At 48.9% G+C, this 20,619-nt stretch overlaps 1 protein-coding gene across 5 annotated transcripts; it reads left to right on the top strand.

Moving 5' to 3' along the window:
- The first annotated feature begins 208 nt into the window (after positions 1 to 208).
- GJB6 (gap junction protein beta 6) lies at positions 209 to 8,326 on the top strand. 5 transcript variants are annotated; one of them, XM_043478250.1, is made up of 3 exons: positions 209 to 411; positions 1,509 to 1,614; positions 6,956 to 8,326. In XM_043478250.1, exon 3 carries the CDS (start codon positions 6,970 to 6,972, stop codon positions 7,753 to 7,755), a length of 786 nt encoding a protein of 261 aa, XP_043334185.1. In that variant the 5' UTR covers positions 209 to 411; positions 1,509 to 1,614; positions 6,956 to 6,969; the 3' UTR covers positions 7,756 to 8,326. The 5 variants fall into 5 exon arrangements, with proteins under 5 accessions (XP_043334185.1, XP_043334181.1, XP_043334184.1 ...); XM_043478249.1 differs by lacking the exon at positions 209 to 411 and adding an exon at positions 605 to 977; XM_043478246.1 differs by lacking the exon at positions 1,509 to 1,614 and having other exon boundaries at positions 211 to 411.
- The last annotated feature ends 12,293 nt before the right edge of the window (positions 8,327 to 20,619 follow it).

Below are 20,619 nucleotides of genomic sequence, written 5' to 3' on the forward strand. Positions count from 1 at the left end.
ACACCCCGTGAGCCCCGCATCTACGTGCGCCCTCATGAGCCCCGCATCCCCGTACCTCCCCGTGAGCCCCGCGCCCCGCACCCCCGTGTGCCCCGGGGCGGGCGCGCTCCGATCCCCGCGCACTCGCCTCTCGCCTCCCGCCAGAGAAGCGTCAGGACAGAGGCGGGGTGGGGCGCGGTTAAAAAGCGCTGCAGGTGGGAGCCGGGCCATCCCCAAGAGGAGCGGGCGGAGGGCCCTGCAGACGCCCCACACCGCCGAGCCCGCGACGCCCGGCCCTACCTGCCCGTCCGGCTGCGACCGAGGCGGGGGCGCCGCCCTAGGACCCCGCGCCCCGAGCGCGCGCAGCAAGTGGGGGGGGGGGGCCTCACCGCCCATCTCGGCCGCAGGAATTGCATCCAGAAGCCGGAGCAGGTAGGTCGGCGCCCGCGGTCCCCTGGCCCTCAGTAACCCCCCCACCCCCACCCCGCGACCCTGTCGGCGACCCGGTCCGGGAGTACAGTCCGCCGGATCCGCCTGCGCCCCGCATTCTCCCGCTCGCAGGAACGAGGATGGACTGGTTTGACTTTTCCCCGGGTCCCCTCGGACTTGCACAACAGGTTTTATAGAAGCCTCACGCCGGGTGTTCAAGGGCCGCTTTCCCCCACTTCCTCTGCTGTGGTTTGGTGTGTCCTGGCTTTCACGGGTCACTGGCAAGGTCAGGCTCGCGTTTAGGGGCGCGGGACTAACCAACAAGCCCAGGGAGAACTGGCCAGAGTGGCTCCATGATGTCAGCCGGGGCGCCTGTGGGCCGCACGTGACAAGAAGACAGTCACTGGACAGCAGTAATTAAGTGTCACTGGTGACACATCTCAGTTAAAAGGCGGAGGCACCAGAGGCCTCTTCCCTCTGGTGGGGGAGACGGGCCGGGTATCACCTGGCACAGGTGTGTAGTTGTGACCGGTTTGACGGCCCTTCCTGGAGAGTGGACAGAGTGTGAGGTGAGTGTGGACGGAGTGTGAGGTGAGTGTGGATGGAGTGTGAGGTGAGTGTGAGCTGGACACAGCTGTGGATCTTGAGGGGCTGGGGGCCTGCAACCCTGGCATCGCCTCCCCAGGTGGCATTTCACTGTGGGTTGAGTGCCTGGTTGAATTCATCCAGGCGCCCTTGCTCTCTTTCTGGGGCAGACTTGATGCCACAGAAGCCTTTTCTTGCCCCAGCTCTGGCCAGTGTTCTAGAAGAGACTCCTGCCCCAGCCAGGCTCCTTAGAATTGCAGGACGCGCAGAGCCTTGTCTGCTGCTCCTCCGGAGACTCTGGGGTTGGCATGGGAACCCTGCCAGGCAGGGGAGATGGGTTATGAAGAGAGGAGCCTGGGACATAACTGGGGAGGGGGGGAGGTCCCACTTGCCATCATCCCGTTGACCCAACCCGGAAGATGCCAGCCGGTTCAGCTGCTCCACCATAAGAAAACAAAGTCTGATACCGGAAACGGGGACTTCATTCTCCTTTTCTGACTTTTCTGAATTATAAGAGCTTTAAGAAGGAAAAGAACCAGCAGAGGTTCTGACTGAACAATTTCGACAGAGTGTGAGGAGACTCGCCACACACCCCGGCTCGTACTGAATGTCCCAGGAGCTGTGAGTGGTTTGTATACTTTTGTTAAAATGTTAGAATGAAATTGTGGGAAAATAATTTCCAGCCCAGAGTTCCAAGTCTCCAAAGGCATGATGCTGCCGGTGACTCTATTGTCATGTTAAGATTTCTGTTTGACCCACTTGATCCGTGAGAATGAAACTGGGTCCCTGAGGGCTTTTTCTGTTTTTAGTCCCAGGATCATTTAACTCCAGCTGGACCTAAATGTTTGGAAGGCACACAGGTTTGCTTGAATGAACAGAGATGGCTAAATGGAAAGAAAAAAAATTTTTTAACTCTTTGAATTCTTAAATGGATTAAGAAGTACATATAATTCTATGAAGTGTCCCCTTTTATATTTAGACTCCATAGACTGGATTTTTTTTTTTTTTTCATTTTTACTGAGTTAATTTTGAAGAAGTACATGAGTCCTAAATCCATTTTATCTTTACTGGTCATTACTTTGAATGGACAGTTGATGAATTTTTGAGTACGAAAATTTAAAAATCAGCTATCACATTGTCCCTTGGATGACTTGAGATTTCTAGAGACAAAAGGAAAAGACTCTTTTTGATTAAGGAGAGAGTTTAAGATTGTTTGTTTGTTTGTTTGTTTCAGGCTGCTGACTTGGGGCTGAGGGAGTATATTTGATTCCTCAAATTCCATCTTCTTTTTCTTTTTTTCCATCTTCTTTTTCTTAAAGAAGGGAATGGGCTTGAGATTCAGCATTGGGTATTCTTATCATTATTGCTTTTTTGTTACTATTATTTTGATAAGCAAAAGAACCTACACTAAAAATTTTATTTTTATTTTATTGTGTATTTGAAGTACGCAGCATCAGGAAACTGGCAGGGGCCAGACAACCCCCATAACAGTTCTGGGGGTGAAGGAAAACTGGCACACCAGGGTCGTGCAGTGGACACCCAGGGAGGAGCTGAAGGGCTGTGGCCACAGCTACTCTTTCTCCCTCCTTGGGTCACATCCTCATTGCCCTCAGAAGGTGCACTGGGTTCCTGTTCCTGGGGGATGCTGAGTGCTGCTGGAGGCTGGATGATGGGTGATCGGTGATTGATGGTACAGGAAAACAACGCCCTGGAAGAGGGACTCTCGCCTGGAGTCCACTCTGGCCGAGGAGCTGTGAGTCCTTGACCGGAGCCCAGGGTGCTGGTTTTGCATTGGCCTTATTGCCTCTTATCAGCATAGGCTTTTCCGTAATCCAGAGCTGATGTAGACGCAGTGAGGAATGTCCTGTCCTCAGGTCCATTGGAGACTTGGGGATGAGTCATTGGAGGGAGTCCTGCCCTGGGAAATCTTCGCCTGGAGGCAGGTGCTGAGGGATGTAGTTGTTCCTGGGCCTTTAGTTTAGCTTCTGTCACCAGTGACACTGGAACGACTTTGTCAGCCAAATTAGTTGTGAGTAAATAGTTTTAAAACAAAAAACTATATTGCTGAGGCAGAATGTTAATAGACCTAAACTTGAATTGTAAGAGGGAAGCACAGGCTCTCTTCCTAGCACCGTCTCTTCATTAGTCAGGTCCCTGGTTTCCTGTTTTCAGAGCAAAGTGCTTGGGCTGCGGCCATGTGTCCAGTGAATACAGACACCACACAGCCCAGTGGTCTTTGCCTCCAGGAGGCTGAGCGTCACCACCTTCCTACAGCTGGAGACTGGGGCCAAGCAAACCTACTTTTTCTTTAAAGGAGAGTCAGGAAGGCGCCAGTTGAAAGAAACCAGTCTGGGCCACAAGGAAAGAGTTAATATTGTACTTTTTATTGAAAAAGCTCCTCCCGTTGGCTGCTTGAAGCCTGAAAGGAAAGAGGCGCTTTGTTTAATACTAATTGTGATGGTTCCGAGGGAGGCAGTTATTACGGAAAGTAATTTTGCCTTCAGGTCTCCTGCAACCAAAATGTTTCCAACAGGCTCACCCCTGGCTCTCCTGCAGGGGAGGGGGCCTGCCCTCAGTCCGGGCGCGGAAGAGGCCTGGGGGCAGCGGCTACGGGGGTGGGGGCGGTCCACACCCTTCGCTAGTCTCCTAATGCTCCTCGTACAGAAGCCTCCAGGATGACAGACACCAGGAAGGGTGCAGACGGACACCCTAGGAAGGCACCTCATTTCTTTTTCTTTATTTAAAGGCAAATTGCTGATTTTAGTCAAAGTCCCCAGAGAAGTTGAAAGAAATAAAGCTGCTGCCACAGTAATTGTCCGTTTTTTAAGGAGATGCTCCAGGGGCAGGAGTGGAGGAATCTGCTCTAGAAAGTGGGGTCCTTACTTGGGGGGTGACTGCCTGACTTCTCCCTTGACATCAGCCTCTCTGAGTCCCTCCTGGCCAGTGTAGCCTCTGGCCCTTGGGTTGGGGGGTGGGTGGGAGCTGTGCCTTTCTCAGGCAGCTGTGGAGAGAGAACTCAGAGAGGAAAGAGACTTCTTACCGGTGGGAGAGTTTAAATTCTCTACACTTTGAAGAGTTTGAGAAACTGTGACCTTTATTTGATCAATCAAAAGCTTGCTAGCTGGGCATTGAGTCCACCCCACTTCTGTGGGAGAGGTCTTCTGGTTAACCGGAGAACATCTCCACCTTGTGAACAGACAGGAGGGACTTACCGGGTGAGTGGCCACTGTAAAGTATGTCCAGACATCAGACGTCCACATTTCTTCCTCCCACTGGGCGCATCCCAGTGCTTCCAGAGGGCAAGGATGATGACTGGGAGGATTTATTCTAACAACTTTCACCAGGAGCTGAGTCAGTCCTACAGTCCACATCATCTCCAACAAGGCTTTTAGATCAAAGACTCACTACTGTGGACTTGGAAATCCATCAGCCCATGAGGTCAGCGGTCTGAGCCTGGGACCGGTCTTCCTGACCAAGGTCCCCGTGTCCCCACCCCCTGGGAACTCACACAGACTCCGATCAAAACTTTAAGGACCAGAAACCGTAACTTTAATGAGTGTGTTTTTAAAGAGGTGTGCTTTTTTGTTTTTCCTCAGCTCTTTTTTTCAAAAAAGCAAAAACCTGGCTTCCTGACTGACAGATCTGTCTTTGGGTCCTGTCCTGGATCCACATAGGAATCAAGCAGCTGCGAGCGCCCCCGGGGCTCCTTCCAGGCTCTGCCCACCGCCCCCCCACCCCGTCTAGCTCGATGCCCCGCTGCGTACAGGTCTTTCTGGAAACATGAGTGAAGAGCTGCCTGGGGAAACCGGGCCCCGCTGTCCTCACCAGCTTGGGCTCTCGAACCTTCCCAACACCTTGTCATGCGGGTGTCCTTCGTGAGGGACACAAGAACGTTGGCCGCAGCGGTTGGCGCACCCTGGACACACAGCCACCTTCTCACGGTGTGAGATCCCCCTTGGCCAGGACCCGACTCGGCCCGGGGATTCGAGGGAGACAGCCGATGTCTGCATCCAGCAGACGCTCAATGAGTGCTGACCAGCGCTTAGGGGCGGTCGTTTGGTTGGCCCTGGTGACGGGTGGGAGGGAGGGAGGGCTTTCCCTGTACTTGGCTCTGACTGTTCTGGACAAAGAAAAAGACAGAAGAGGATGCTTCCAGCACTCTGCACACCCCTCCCCCTGCTCAGTGAGCACCCGTCTCACCCCCACCAGACGGCAGAGGAGGGTCCCATGCAGGGCGACGTGGATGGAAGCATGGCCTCCTGAGACCCCGAGCCTTCCCAAGAACATGTGCTCTAAAAGTCAAACCAAAGGCAAAAGACGAATTTCTCAGACAGCCAACCAAAATGGGGGCATCCTTTCACAGTATAGGATGTGAGAGAGCTGGCTTCTGAACACACTTGGGCATACCTGGACACACCTGGACTCACCTGGGCTCACCTGAGTGCAACTGGGCACCACCTCCAGCTCCTCAGCTGCCTCCTAGTGTTAGCCAGTATGATGCCAAGGAAGCAGGTGATGGACAGAGTGGGGGACCCTGAGGAGACTGGGGGAGTCAGCCTGAAAGGGAGGAGCCTGACCCACATTCAAGTGCTAGAAAGTCTCCTGGGGGGATGGACAAAAGGCTTTTGGGGGCATCTCCCTGTAAATAGGCATGAGAACCTGGTAAGCATGTTTTTTCTGAGGAACTGGTCTTTCCCTTTTAGAAGATTCTCAAAGAGTCCATTCTTCTCTGTTCTAAGTAGATGCTGACCAGCTCTCGGGTCTGCTGTTGGTGGTGCGGAGGCATCCACCATGTGAACCGTGCAGGTTCACAGCGGAGGCTCTACCTCAGGATGCTGGATCAGGGCATTGTTGGGGAGGAACCCCACTGCAGGAGGGGCTGGCCCTCCACCCACAGCTCCTGGTGTGAACTTGGAGCCCATCAGCATGGAGCCGGCACTGCCCGTGATGAGAGAGCAAAGTCAGCCTGTTTGTAGAGGCCTGTGGTTCTCTTCTGGAAGAGGCTCTTGGAGTAGCTATGGTACTAGGTTTCCTGAGAGCACGTGATCATGGCAAATGATGTTGTTCGAGTCCCTTCTTAGTCTGCTGGGTAAAACAGACTGTGTCATTCCAATGAATGATTTTTTTTTTGAAGAAAAAAATTTTGAAGAATTAAAAGGGAGCTTGGAAACAAATGTGTTTGCCTGAGTTCCTGGGTCAGTGTCAGGCAGCAACCTAACGTATAATTCGAGTTCAGCTGAATCAAGATGAAGTCAGAAAGAGAAAAACAAATATCCTGTGTTAATGCATGTATGTGGAATCTAGAAAAATGGTACAGATGAACCTACTTCCAGGGTGGCAATAGAGACATAGACATAGAAAACAGACTTGTGGACACAGAGTAGGGAAGAAAGGGAGGGACAAACTTGGAGATTAGAATTGACGTCTAGAGGGATGGGATGGAGAGGGAGGCAGGAGGGGGGATCAGGAAGGGGAACACATGTAAATCCATGGCTGATTCATGTCAATGTATGGCAAAAACCACTACAATATTGTAAAGTAATTAGCCTCCAACTAATAAAAATAAATGGGAAAAAAAATTTTTTAATTAAAAAAAATAAAATCAAGGGGAAAAAAAAAGAATTGACGTCTATACACTACCGTGTGTAAAATAGATATTAATAGCTAGTTGGCAGCTCCTGTGTAACACGGAGAGCTCAACTCTGCTCTGTGATGACTAGACAGGTGGAATGGAGGGTGGGAGAGAAAGGATATATTATATTCCTTTTTTTTTTTTAAAGATGATCCTAAACCCCTATGAGAACTTGAGAGTGTTCTCAGGGTGGGTATTCCCCCCACCAGAAAACTGCCTACTTCGCAGTCGAGAGGGTAATGTCAAGAGAAAGGCTTCCATCTGTGACAATAGAGCTGTTTTACACAGAGGGACTGCCCCACTCACAACGCTGTGTTCTCGCCTGAGCAGGGTGAAGCGGCAGCATGGACTGGGGCACTCTGCACGTGTTCATCGGGGGCGTGAACAAGCACTCCACCAGCATCGGGAAGGTGTGGGTCACCGTCCTCTTTATCTTCCGCGTCATGATCCTGGTGGTGGCCGCCCAGGAGGTCTGGGGGGATGAGCAGGAGGACTTCGTGTGCAACACCCTGCAGCCCGGCTGCAGGAACGTGTGCTACGACCACTTCTTCCCCGTCTCGCACATCCGGCTCTGGGCGCTGCAGCTCATCTTTGTGTCCACGCCCGCCTTGCTGGTGGCCATGCATGTGGCCTATTACAGGCATGAGGCCGCCCGGCGGTTCAGGCGGGGCGAGACAAGGAGTGAGTTCAAGGACCTGGAGGACATCAAGCGACAGAAGGTCCGGATCAAGGGCTCGCTGTGGTGGACCTACACCAGCAGCATCTTTTTCCGCATTGTCTTCGAGGCTGCCTTCATGTATGTCTTCTACTTCCTGTACAATGGGTACCACCTGCCCTGGGTCCTGAAATGCGGCATCCAGCCCTGCCCCAACCTGGTGGACTGCTTCATCTCCCGGCCCACCGAGAAGACGGTCTTCACCATCTTCATGATCTCCGCGTCCGTCATCTGCATGCTGCTCAACGTGGCCGAGCTGTGCTACCTGCTGCTCAAGGTGTGTTTCAGGAGGTCCAAGCGAGCGCAGATGCGGAAAGCACCCCCCAACAATGCCCTCAAGGAGAGTAAACAGAACGAGATGAATGAGCTGATTTCCGAGGGCGGGCAGAACGCCATCACCGGGTTTCCCAGTTAAACAGTGGAAGGCACCACATAGCTGGCTTTCCTAATTCATAGACGCCTGAGTTAACTTCCTGTAGAATAACCAGGCCGGGACTATGTGGTCCGTTCTTGACAACCAGGCCATGGTGTGACTTTACATGTGGGTTTCAGTGGACAGTCTGACATGGGGTATTTCCTGAAAACTTAAGGACATAACTGATGTCGATAAAGGACATTCATCTAGAAATTAATACTTTTATTAGGAAAAGATATTTTTATAGGATTGAGTGTGTTCTGAATTTATATAAAGTATTTTTATAATGACTGGTCTTCCTTACCTGGAAAAACACACAATGTTAGTTTTCGAATCATCCCATAAGTGTCTAATATTTGAACTTACTCTGTCCTGTCGTAGATATCTGCATTGTCATGAGTTTTCATGGCTCTTAGGGTGGAAAGTGTTTGCTGTACAATGTATTTTCACTGCTTTCTGGGCATGGCCAGAGCTATATGGAAGGGGGAAACTTTCCAGATGGGTGATTTGCAATCCTTATGAACAGCTGATGCAAGAAGGCACTCTCAATAAAGATGAGTCCGTTGCTGAAGCCACCTGGCTCAGGGTTTCTGTTCTGTCTGGGGCGTCACATCCCTGGTGACCTGATCAGTGGGTTGGGGCAGTCGCCAGGGAGGCTGCGGGCTCGAGGCCGGAGTGGCTGGAGTCCATGGACCCTTGCTCTCTCTTCACATCCCTTAAGCAGGGGAGGGTTAGGGTCAGTTGCTCCAGGACGAGGAAAGTGTCCTCAGGGTCAGCCCAGCCTTGATGGAGGAGGCGGGGGAGATTCCACCCTTCTAATGGGAGGGGCCCCTTTGGTCCACAGGGACCAGCAAGCGCCCAGCTCCATGCCCACAGGTGGTATCGAGGTTCGTGGGTAGACACAGATGCTCTTAATGAGGGCATTGGGGCACCACCCAAGACTGGTCACTCCACAGATGTCGCACACCAGGGCCACCCCTGCGAAGGCATGCAGTTGGCACACGGGCTAAATGTATAGACACCTAGAGAGCAAGGGATGGTCTCCAGGGTTCCAGATCCACTCCCCAGAAAAACAAAACAGTAAGTCTCATTTCCTTCAGAGTCTGAATTTCAGACATACTCTCTCATCCGCAAATATTTTAGTAGCGATCCACAAAAATCAAGATCTAACCTATAAAAACAAAGCCACGGGGACTTCCCTGGCAGTCCAATGGTTAAGACTCTGCACTTCCACTGCAGGGGGCTCGGGTTAGATCCTGGATTGGGGAGCTAAGATCCCACAGGCCACATGGCACAACCAATAAAAGCAAAACCACAATCCTCACACGCAAAATCCAGCCAGCATCCGTAATCCCCGTGATGGTCTTTCTGGATAAACAGCTATTTGCACAGGTCCCCAGCAAAGCCCACAGACGGGAAGGGGGAGCGTTGGGAGGGGGGTGAGACGGCCCTGGTGGCACCTCCACCGCGTGGGAGGGGCACTTCCTCTCAGGGCTCCCAGCCGGCCCCTGCCTTTTCCATTTTCCATCTCTCTTCTGCTCCTTCACCATCCTCAACGCTCCTGCTCCCAGAGCTGTCTCCGGCCGCCCATCAGGGTCTGAGGCAGTGGTCACACTGCCTACCTCCCCCTGCCCCCCACCTCCCAGCGCCTCCCCTCAGCTCGGAGCACCCACGACACTTTGACACCAGGGCAGTGGCTTCTCCTTGAGGCACTGCCCCAACCCCGCACTGGCTCCTCCCCTCCTCTGAAGGGGACCTTTCCTTCCCTCCCTGCACTCTTCCTTATGAGATGTTATCCCCACTTGACAGATGAGGCCACTGCAGTCAGAGAGGTCAAATAACTTGTCCAAGCTCACCCAGCTAATAAGCAGAGCCAAGATTCAAAGCAGGCTGACAGTGTCCGGGGTTGGTGGCCTCACTCACTGCAGGCTCCCAAAGCTCCTTGCTTGGGGACCATGATGCCACGAGGCCATCCCCTCCCACCCGGCCCCAGCAACCACCTGGATGACTCTAAAGCAGATCCCAGACAGATGATTTCACCTGGAGATATTTCAGTATGGATCTTTAAGGAGCATAGACTAAACTTTTAAAACAAAAACACAATGCCACCTTCACACTAAAAAGCCAGTCTGTGTTCATAATTCCCAAATTGTCCTATTGATGCTCTTCTCTTTTTTTTAATTAAACTTATTACTTTGAGGTAATTATAGACTCACATGTAGACGTAGGGCTTCCCTGGTGGCTCAGTGGTAAAGAATATGCCTACAATGCAGGAGACCCTAGTTCAATCTCTGGGTCAGGAAAACCCCCTGGAGAAGGGAATGGCAACCCACTCCAGTATTCTTGCCTGGAAAATCCCATGGAAGAGGAGCCTGGTGGGCTACAGTCCGTGGGGTCTCAGGGTCAGACACAACTGGTGTGGTCCTTTTATGTGTGCTCATTCATGTCTGACTCTTTGCAATCCCGTGGACTATAACCTGCCAGGCTCCTCTGTCCATGGGATTTCCCAGACAAGAATACTGGAGTGGGTTGCCATTTCCTCCTCCAGGGGATCTTCCCCACCCAGGAATTGAACCTGCATCTCCTGTACTGCAGGCGGATTCTTTACCACTGAACCAGTGGGGAAGCCCGTGGCCCTTTTATACCCACACCCAGTAACACCCTCTTCGGATCCCAGCCACTCCTGGCAACCACTAATCTGCTCATCATTTCTTTGATTTTGTCATTCCAGGAGTTACATGGAAGGAATCATGCAGTGTACAAGGACTGGGACTGGACTTTTTTCCTCAGTGTTATTCTCTGGAGGTTTACACGGGCCAGGCACCAAGAGCTTGTCCCCATGGCTGGGCTGCATGGTGGTTGCATATTTCAGTTTTTAAAAATCACCAAGATGTTTTCCAGAGTAACTCTCATTACACATCCCCACCAACAACATCTGAGTCACCCAGTCTTTCCTGAACTTCTTTAGCATTTGGTGTGGTCGCTATGTTTCATTTATATTTCATTTAGCCTTTTTTTTTTTTTAGTAACCATTTTTCTAATTGAAGTACAGTTAACAGTTAATTTACAGTGATGTGTTAGTTAGCTTCAGGTGAAAGCAAAGTGATATATATATATATATATTCTTTCTCAGATTGCTTCATGTTATAAGTTATTACAAGACATTGAATATAGCTTCCATGTCATTTTGTCATTGTGATAGGCATGTTTCATGTGCATTTCCTAAATGACTATTGAACTTGACCACCATTTGGTGTGTTTATTTGCCATCTCTCCGTCCTCTTCATGTCTTTCACTCATTCTCTAATTGGGTTGTTTTTCTACTGATGAGTTTTGAGAGCTCTTTATATACTGTAGATATGAATCCTTGGACAGAGATAGTGGTTTGTAAATATTTTTCACTCTGTGACTTTTCTTTTTGTCTTCTTAATAGGGTCATTTGTAAAGCAACAGATTTTCGTTTTAATGAAGTTGAAAGTTCTTTTCACTTTATAGGTTGTGGCTTTGGTGTCAAGTCTAAGAACTCTTTGTCTAGCCCTAGAGTCCAAAGTTTTTTCCTATGGTTTTGCTAAAAGCTGTCTAGTTTTGTGCTCTACATTGAAGTCTGTGGTCATTTTGTGTTAATTTTTATAAAAGGTCTGAGACTTTTTAACAAATGAGGTTCATTTGTAGCCTGCCTGGCATCAAGCTGCCCAGCACTATGTGATGAAGGGAGCTCTTCCCCCACCGAGTGGCTTTTGCACTTTGTTAAAAATCAACAGGGCACTTCTGTGTGGGGCTTCTTCTCGGTTCTGTTCCTCTGACCTCTGTTCTCTCACCAGCACCGTGGTCCAGATTCTCGTGCTGTATAAATAAGTTGTGAATGCTAGAATGATTCCTCCCTCTCTATTTTTCAAACTTTTTCAGCTATTCTATTTCCTTTGCCTTTCCATAAACTTTATAATAATTTTGTCTATGTTTACAAAAAAAAATTTTGCTGCATTTTTTCTTGCTGTTTTTTATTAAAAAACAGTAAACTTGTATATCAATTTGGAGAGAATTGACATCTTTATTTTTGTCAAATCTTATCCGTAAACACAGCATGTCTGTTTATTTACATCATCTTTGATTTCTTTCATCAGCATCTCATAGTATTCAGCATGAGTCACAAAAGTTTTATTTTACGTAAAAAGTAAAAAGATTTACTTCTAGGTATTTCATTTTCTTTGAGTGATCATGAATAGCATTATATTTTAATCTCAGTGTTCACATGTTCATTGCTGGTATATAGAAATAAATGTACTTCTTGGTTTATTCGCTGTATCCTGTGATCTTGTTGAATTCACGTATCAGTTCTGGAGTTTTATAGTTTCCCCAGGACTTATGTATAGACAGTCATATCATCTGCAAGTAGAGATAGTTTGTGTTTTTATTTTTATTTTGACTGCATTGAGTCTTCACTGTTATGCATGGGCCTTCTCTAGTTGTGGACAGCAGGGGTTACTGTTCATTGTGGTGCGCGGGCTTCTTGCTACAGAGGCTTCTCTTGTTGCAGACCACAAGCTCTGGGCGCATGGGCTTCAGTAGTTCTGGTGAACAGGATTTGTTGCCCCACAGCACATAGGATCTTCCTGGACCAGGGATTGAACCCACGTCCCCTGCATTGGCAGGCGGATTCTTATCCACCAGGGAAGTCCTAGAGATAGTTTTATCTCTTCCATTATGGTTTGTGTGTCTCATATTAATTTTTCTTGCCATGTAGCTCTGGCTAGAACCTCAGGCACTGTGTTGAACAGGAATGGTAAAAGCAGAAATTCTTGCTCCTGATCTCAAGGGGGAAGGTTCATTCTTTCACCACTAAGCACGATGTTAACTGTAGGGTTTTTGTTGATGCTTGCTATCAAGTTGAGAGAGTTCTCCTCTGTTCCTATTTTTCTGAGAGTTTGTATCATGAATAGGTGTGGAATTTTGTGGAAAAAGCTTTTGCACTGCATGATATGATTGTGTGATTTTTTCTTTAGCCCATTAACATGATGGATTATCTTATCTTCATACAGAAACAACCTTGCATCCTTGAAATGAACCTCTTTGGTCACCGTGTGTGATCCTCTTTACATAGTCAACTAACAATTCATTTGTTAATATTTTATTAAGCCTTTTTACATCAACATTGGTGGGGATACTGGTCTGTAGTTTCCTTTTTTTTTTTTTTTGCTGTCATTATCTGGTTTGGTGTCCGGGTAACACCAGCAATACAAAATGAACTGAGAATGTTCTCGCCTCTTCTGTCTTCGGGAAGAGGTCATGCAGAATAGGTGTGATCCTTCTTTAAACGTTTGGTGGAATTTCCCAGTGAAACTATCTGGGCCTGGACATTTCTTGAGAGTTTCTTAGTTATACATTCAAAATCCTTTATAGTTACAAGGATCTTCATATAATCTATTTCATATTTGGTGAGTGTTTTTTGAGAGAATGACCCAGTTCATCTAACTTGCAAGTCTGTAAGTATAGAATTGTTTACAATACTCTTTGTTATCCTTTTCATGTCCTTATGATCTGTAGTGATGTGCCCTCTTGATGCCTGGTACTGGTAATTTATCTTGCCTCTCTTTCCCCCTTTGTCAGTCTTGCTAGAAGTTCATCAATTCTATTGATATTTCCAGCTCTTTGTTTATTCGATTTGCTCTATTCTTTTTCTGCTTCAGTTTAACTGATTTCTGCTCTTATCTTTATTATTTCTTTTATTTTCCTTGGGCTTATTTTTCACTTTTCCATTTATTGAAATGGGAGCATAGATGGTTGATTTGAGTCTTTCCTTCTTCAGTCCTGTTTGCATTAATCTCCTCTCAACACACTTGTACTGTGTCCTCAAAATTTTGATACAATCAATTTTTAATTTTCATTCAATACACTGTATTGACCCATGGTTTATTTAGAAGAGCATTTTAGTTTCCAAGTGTTCAGAGCTTTTTCTCTTTTCTTTCTTTCCATTTTTTATTGATTAATAATTGTTGATTTACACTTTGATTCCACTGTGATCAGAGAACACACTCTACCATTTCAATTATTTTAAATGTGCTGAGATTTTTCAGTAGCCCTGTATTAAGCCCACCTTTTCCTTCTGACGTTTTGGTGCCTGTGGCCTCCCTATCACTGGGGAGACGACCCCTTCCCGGGCTGGGGAATTCCTAGAGACAGCAGACAACTCTTCTGTGACGTGCACTTTTCATGAGCCCTCTGACCAACCCCTAACCCACTCCCACTCCTGCAACCTCCTCCCTCAGGCTGTCACTTGCCCGGCCATTGCCCCCTGCCCTCATTGCCCCCCCTGCCCTTATCACCCCAGGCCAGGCCCCAGCTGAGCCACCATGACACTTCACACTGACCCACCCTCAGCCAGGCTGTTGCCTGCCCTTCCCAGGACCACATGCCAGGGCCTCCCTGGACTTCTCGCCAGCATTTAACAGCTATTGCTTTTTTTTTGAGTAAAGTGCATTTATTTTTTATCTGATTTCCAGGATTTAAGTTTTACTTGGCTAGAAGAATAGGAAAAGTACATCATGCATCTTTCTGGAAGTGAAAATTCCCTTTTGAAACAGCAGCCGACCCGGGATCACTGAAGCCCGGGCAGCAGTTGCTTCCTGGGCCTCTTTATGCTGCTCATTCCTCTCCCCTTCTGTTCTCCTGCGAGTTTTTTTTTCCTCAGAATCTGGGTCATTTGTCTCCCAGAGTTTCTCACAGGCTGGGCTTTGCGGATTGCATATTCATGGTGGTGTACACGGTCTTCCATCCTCGTGTTTTCTACAATATAAACCAAGAGTCGACGTGAAACGGGTTATTCCAGAGTCTCTCTCACTGGGGTCTCAGTGCTCCCATATGGAGCATCCCTGAGGGCCATTTATGCCACCCCCACCCGTCCCTCAGCACCCCCCGGCCCCCACCCCCTCACCCCCCTCCACTCCTCATCCTTCCCTCAGCCCCCTCCACTCCCCACCCCTCACCCTCCACCCCCCAACCCCTACCTCCCAGGCATCACGCCAGCTCCCTCCTCCCGTCTGTCCTCCTCCACTAGTGCAGTCTTCTTCCCGGGACGCCCCCCACCCCAGGGTCACTGTGGGCTTTGTGCTCTAGGGTCCTTGCTTCTCTGCTAGGGTGGGGGCTCCATGCAGGGCAGAGCCAATCCTGTTCCCTGTGCCCCCAAGACACAGTCCTTCACAGCGCAAGCCCTGGTGCTGGGCGCCGAGCACTGAGCACGAGCACCGAGCACCAAGCAATGACAACAAGCACCAAGTATCAAGCACGAGCACTAGCATCAAGCACGAGCACCGGTGGGTGGGTGTGTGCAATCCGCTGGGGTCTTGCTCACAACCCTCTCTCCCCGGTTTGGGGACGGGGCTGTGGGAAGCTCGACCCCCGCCCTCCGGAGGTGGACCAAGGTCCCAGAGAAGACCTCCCAGCCGAGGCTGCCTCAGCACCCAGGACACCTATTTGCAGACACAGCCACCCAAGGCCTTTTCAGGTCACTGTCAGAGGGGACGTTAGAGAAGTGACAGAACGCCTTGGAGCCATTCAGATGTCAGAGCACAGCGGGAAACTCTCCACCGTGAGGAACTAAAGTAACAGTGAAACCAAAGCCAAGAGTCTTTGTAAAGATGACACTGCAGACCTCAGGGGCTCCATCATTAATCAACCTCAGAAACGTGAAGCTTCTTGTTAACCTAAATCATTTCTGGGTGTGATTTATTAGACAGACATGAAAATAATTAATTTCTAGCTTTTCTGCTATCATACTTGCATTCGGGGTTAAGGTGATTTAAAACGTAGTTAGCACTCAGCTGTAAGTGACGTTTCTTTGTATGTGGTTACCCTTATTCACCTCATTAGCTAAGAGATTAGTTTCTACCCAAAACATGTGACTACAACTGGAGACAGTGTTGATGTTCAGAAAGAAGGCCTAAGTCAAGAACGGAATTGTTTTTTTCTGGATAAACTTCAGCCCTGAAAGGACCCAGAATGGCCTGGATTCTGTTCTGGGGGCCGGGGGCAGGGGCGCCCAGCAGTCGTCAGGAGCCAACGTCTGTGTTCAGTGCTCAAACCACAGAGATGATCCTGGCCACATGCCAGGCTCCTTCTCACCAGACTCTGGGGTCTGGGGCTTTATCCCATCACGCCTTCGCCCTGGACGCCATGGTTCTGATCCAAACAGGAGGCAGACACCACTCAGGCAGAGTGGACATCACAGGGTCAGAATCCGAGTTTTTCTGAAGCACGTCTGTCAAGACAGTGCCGAGTTCAGTCACAAAACTGTGAGGACAAACTAATGTGGATCACAGACCACGGTTCCCACATCTACTGGGACAGCCTGTACAGCCCCACAGCCCAGGAATCTGTATGTTTAACAAACTCTTGAGCTGGTTTTTATGCTTCAACCTGGTTCCAAATTCCCACAGAGCAGTCAGATCTCAGTGTCATTCACAGCACCTGTCCCAGGGTCACTCCGGGGTCAAGTTCAGCCAGCCTAGGGTGGGGGCTCCTGCATTCCCACCTGCCCTGCACAGGGAGCCTCATGCTAGACTCACAGACACATGGAATTTCAGGCAGGAACGATTTCAAAAACAGTTGCATTCCATACCTCTGAGACCCTGGCACGCTGGAAATGCCATGTTCACGGCAGGATGATAAAACCTGCACCCATCCAAGGGCCTGACTCTTCCCTTTGCAGCCCCATAGACAGAACATGAGTCTGTCCTCCCAGTGGCTTCAGCAGCCAGTCCCACTTGTGAGGAGTGTCTTGGCTGTCCCGTCCCTGCCCTGGGAGGGTGTCCGGTGTGGTCACTCAGCACACACCCTGCGGGCGGCCGGGCCCTCACTCTCTGCGCAGATGAAACCACACTAAAGCTGCTGAGAAGCGCTCTTGGGGACCTGCCGTCCTTCATTCCTCGGAACCGAACCTCAGCCGCCCTTTCCTGCCAGCTCCTTTGCTTTGTTCTCTGACCGCTATCTGCTTTCTCCTCCCTTTCAAAGGGTTCTCCTTATCTTCCCCAACACAGGCAGGAGGTCAGGAGCCAAGTCCATCACGCGGTGACAGCCCGTCATCCCAGTTTGCCCTGGGTCAGGGGGCTGTGGCTCTGGCAGGGCCAGAGCTGGGACCTGGTAGCAGGTGAGCCTGGGGCCGCGGTTTCAACCACAGTGGATGCCTGGACCACATCTTCACTCGAGGATGAAGGCAGATGTCTCCCGAAGCTGTCTCTTCCCCAACACTTACTCCCTCCTTTATCAAATCTAATCCCTTTAAACCCAGGGGGACTCCAATTTCTCTAGCTTCTCCTGCAAGCTGGGTGCTGGGCTGGACTAGAAATACTCTCTTGGAGTTATGTGATGAAGTAAACCTAAAGCATTGAGCACAGTTCAGGAAATCCAGCCACATGTCAGTGGCTCACTCGTTCACGCTGGATTATACCCAGGGAGTCTTTCCTTTGTGTCTGTGCGTTCTGTATGTCAGTCACACAACCCAGTTAGTCGTTCAGATTTGTTACCTCTGCAACAGTCTACCTTTTCCTTTGGTAAACTGTAGGCAGGGACCATGTTGTTCCAAAGCGTAGCAACCTAATAACATCGTGTGCAATGTCATGGAGCCTGTGAGGAAAGACGGGTGTTTCCCACCAGACGGTGATTGAGATGATGATGCTCAGATCCTCCAGGCTGACCCACAGCATCTCCACTTACCACCCACCAAACAGATGGAGCATCACTAAGGAGAGGGAGTCCAAGCGCCACCACCACGGATCAAAGGCCACAAAGAAACAACAAAAGGCTGTATATTTATCTCTCCTCTTTCCCACAGCACAGTAGTCCAACCCACACATTAAATACGTGATCCACTGAAATAGCTGACCCGTGACTCCTGAGCATGCTGGATACCAGAGCATTATATGTGGGTCCTTTTTTAGACAAATAATTTTATTAAGTTCGTAAAAGATTCGATCAAATGGTGCTGCTGCTTCTCCTCCACCCCTGGAACCTACGTCCTCAGACCAGAGAGGAGCCCTGGGGAAACAAGTCTGATGGAGGCGGTCCCCTCCCAGCCTGAGCGGGGTCTTCAGCCCCTGGGAGCCAAGCTCAGAGGAGGCCCAGGAGAGCAGGCGGCCGAGCTCGGGGCCTGGGGGTCTCTCCTGCTGTGGCACCGCTTCCCCTGAGGCCACAGGGACTCTCTTGTCACCCTGAGAATGATGAATCTACAGCAGCAGGTACATTTTACGCTGGAGCCAGCACACATGTGAATATGAAAACTCACATGAAACAAACACTGCCTGAAATATGACTTAACTCTTATTAAGGGCACCATGTTCTGATTTTTCCTATTCTATTTGATTCCATTGTGGAAAAAAAAGAAAGACATTTGTTTCCCAGCCTGTTGAGGAGCTAGCTCATCACAGCAAGGCTAGACTTAAAAAAAGATACTCTTTAGCCCTGGTTCCTCCCAGTGTCCCCTGGTCGAGTCCTCCTAGTGCCATCTACTGGGCACTCTGGATGTTGCAAGTGCCTTTTTCCCTGCACAGAGATTTTGCAAAAATGAGATGAAATCAAAGAACTCAATACACCACTATGTGCTTCTTCCCCCAAAGTAGAAAGGCTCTGAAACAGTTCAAGGAGAGGTTTAGATGGGTGGCTAACAGACAAACCCAGTTCTGAAAATTCTAATATCAAAGACTCCATGTCCATTTCCCAAAGAGGGCTTTCAACCAGAGAACAGACAGCCGCCTGGTGCAAGACTGACCTGGAACCAGAGGACTCCAGATAGCATCAGATTTAAACCAGAACAGTCCACACGAGCATTTCACAAAAATCTGCCAGCGTCCAGCAAACTCAATTTACACAGGGACTCATTGCTCTGCTGCCCTTTATCAAACCTATCTCTCTCCTTTTTTTTAACTAAAGCAATCCATAATAAAATGTCAGTTGCTCAATTTTGTCCAACTCTTTGAGACCCCATGGACTGTAGCCCAGCAGGCTCCTCTGTCCATGGAATTTCCCAGGCAAGAATACTGCAGTGAGTTGCCATGCCCTTCTCTGGGAGTTCTTCCTGACCCAGGGATCAAACCAGGTGGCCTGCCCTGAGCCACCAGGGTTCTGTGTGTGTGCTGTGTGGTAAGTCACTTCAGTCGTGTTTGACTCTTTGCAACCTTATGGACCATAGCTGCCAGTCTCCTCTGGTCATGGGATTTCCCACACAAGAATAGTTGCCATGCCCTCCTCCAGGGGATCTTCCCAAACCCAGGGATCGAACCTGCATCTCTTAGGTCTCCTGCATTGGTAGATGGGTTCTTTACCACTAGCACCACCAGGAAAGCCAATGTATTTACTAGATCCTAACTTATTCTAAGTTAGGAACCTCTTCAAGATGATATATAACACAATATTGTCCTAACACACCTAAAATGTACAACTCTCTTTTGTTCCTTTATGAGTTGTGCAGAGTTTCCATTTGACCAGCTCACCAGAGCTTACAGAATTTAATTTTTATATTTAATAGGAGTCAGTTTCCCCTACCAGTTTGCCTGGGGAGTTACAGCTTTGTATTCATTTCTGACCAACAAAAGCTCTTGATACAAATACCTCTGGAAACATCTTTGTAATTTCTCCACAGTTTGGGTTTCCCTGGTAGCTCAGACGGTAAAGCGTCTGCCTACAACTCGGGAGACCCGGGTTTGATGCCTGGGTCAGGAAGATCCCCTGGAGAAGGAAATGGCAACCCACTCCAGTGTTCTTGCCTGGAAAATCCCATTGACTGAGGAGCCTGGTAGGCTACAGTTCATGGGGTCGCAAAGAGTCGGACACGACTGAGTGACTGAACTGAACTGAACTTGCAAACAAGAACTACACAATGTATTTGCCAGTAGGAGCATGTGCCCATCCAGTAACGCCAAGGAAATCAACTTGTTTCCCACTTCCTTGCAACCAACACATCCAACAATTCAAACTTCCCCAAATAGTTTATGTACGAACATAAGAATAGAGTGAGGGGGAATCCCCTTCTGGTCCAGTGACTCTGCGTTCTCACTGCCAAGGGCCTGCGTTTGATCCCTGGTCAGGGAATTAAGATCACACAAGCCATGTGGTGGGGGGCACCCCTTGCCCCCAAAAATAGTGTGAGGAAACCGGAAAGGCTTTTAACAGTTTCAGTCACAACTCGGAAGTTGGAATTTTTATGACTTCAATTTAAAAGTGAAGAAAACAATTAAATAGTGATATCTGAAGTCTTTTTCTGTTCTACATACTTGGAATGGAACAGTTTGTCTTTTTCCCCAAAATTATTTGACATTAACAATTTTCAGGATGCACAAGTGAAGGTGTGGGTCAATAAATATGGTGCAGAGATAAATCTTAGTGCAATGCTGTTCTCCTGGGATAATTATCCACAAAACTGTGAAAGGATAACACCAGGGCCACTCCTGATTTAAAATGACATTATCATATGTAAGTCATTATTAACTAATTACACAGAGACTCCAGGGCTTCTTAATATCTGCCCATCTAAGGGTTGAATTTTCCCTTTTTGCCAATTATTAATATGATTAATATTTCAACAGCAAAGTCAAGAAAGTGCGTGCAGGCCAATAGCGAATGGCTTATAACCAATAGCTCAGAGACACCCAGCGACCCCCAAGCTGCCAAGAGTTAAGGCAGGGTGCCCACCTCCCACAAGTCCCTTCTTGTCTGGAGCACTTCTGATATCACCTACATAGGATTTGTGAGTCAGAAATTTCACTGACACATTCTTTATGTACATTCAGAGCATCCTCCCCAGGGGAAGTTCCAGGGGCTGCCCCATCAGGCAGCTGGCAGGCAATCATTCATTACAATATGTTAAGAAATACATATTTG

The sequence above is a fragment of the Cervus canadensis genome, chromosome 9, assembly GCF_019320065.1.
Source record: "Cervus canadensis isolate Bull #8, Minnesota chromosome 9, ASM1932006v1, whole genome shotgun sequence".
NCBI classification, from domain to species: domain Eukaryota; kingdom Metazoa; phylum Chordata; class Mammalia; order Artiodactyla; family Cervidae; genus Cervus; species Cervus canadensis.

What these genes read in the sequence shown, in the direction of transcription:
- GJB6 (XM_043478250.1), top strand. Translation starts at nt 6,970, where the DNA reads ATGGACTGGGGCACTCTGCACGTGTTCATCGGGGGCGTGAACAAGCAC.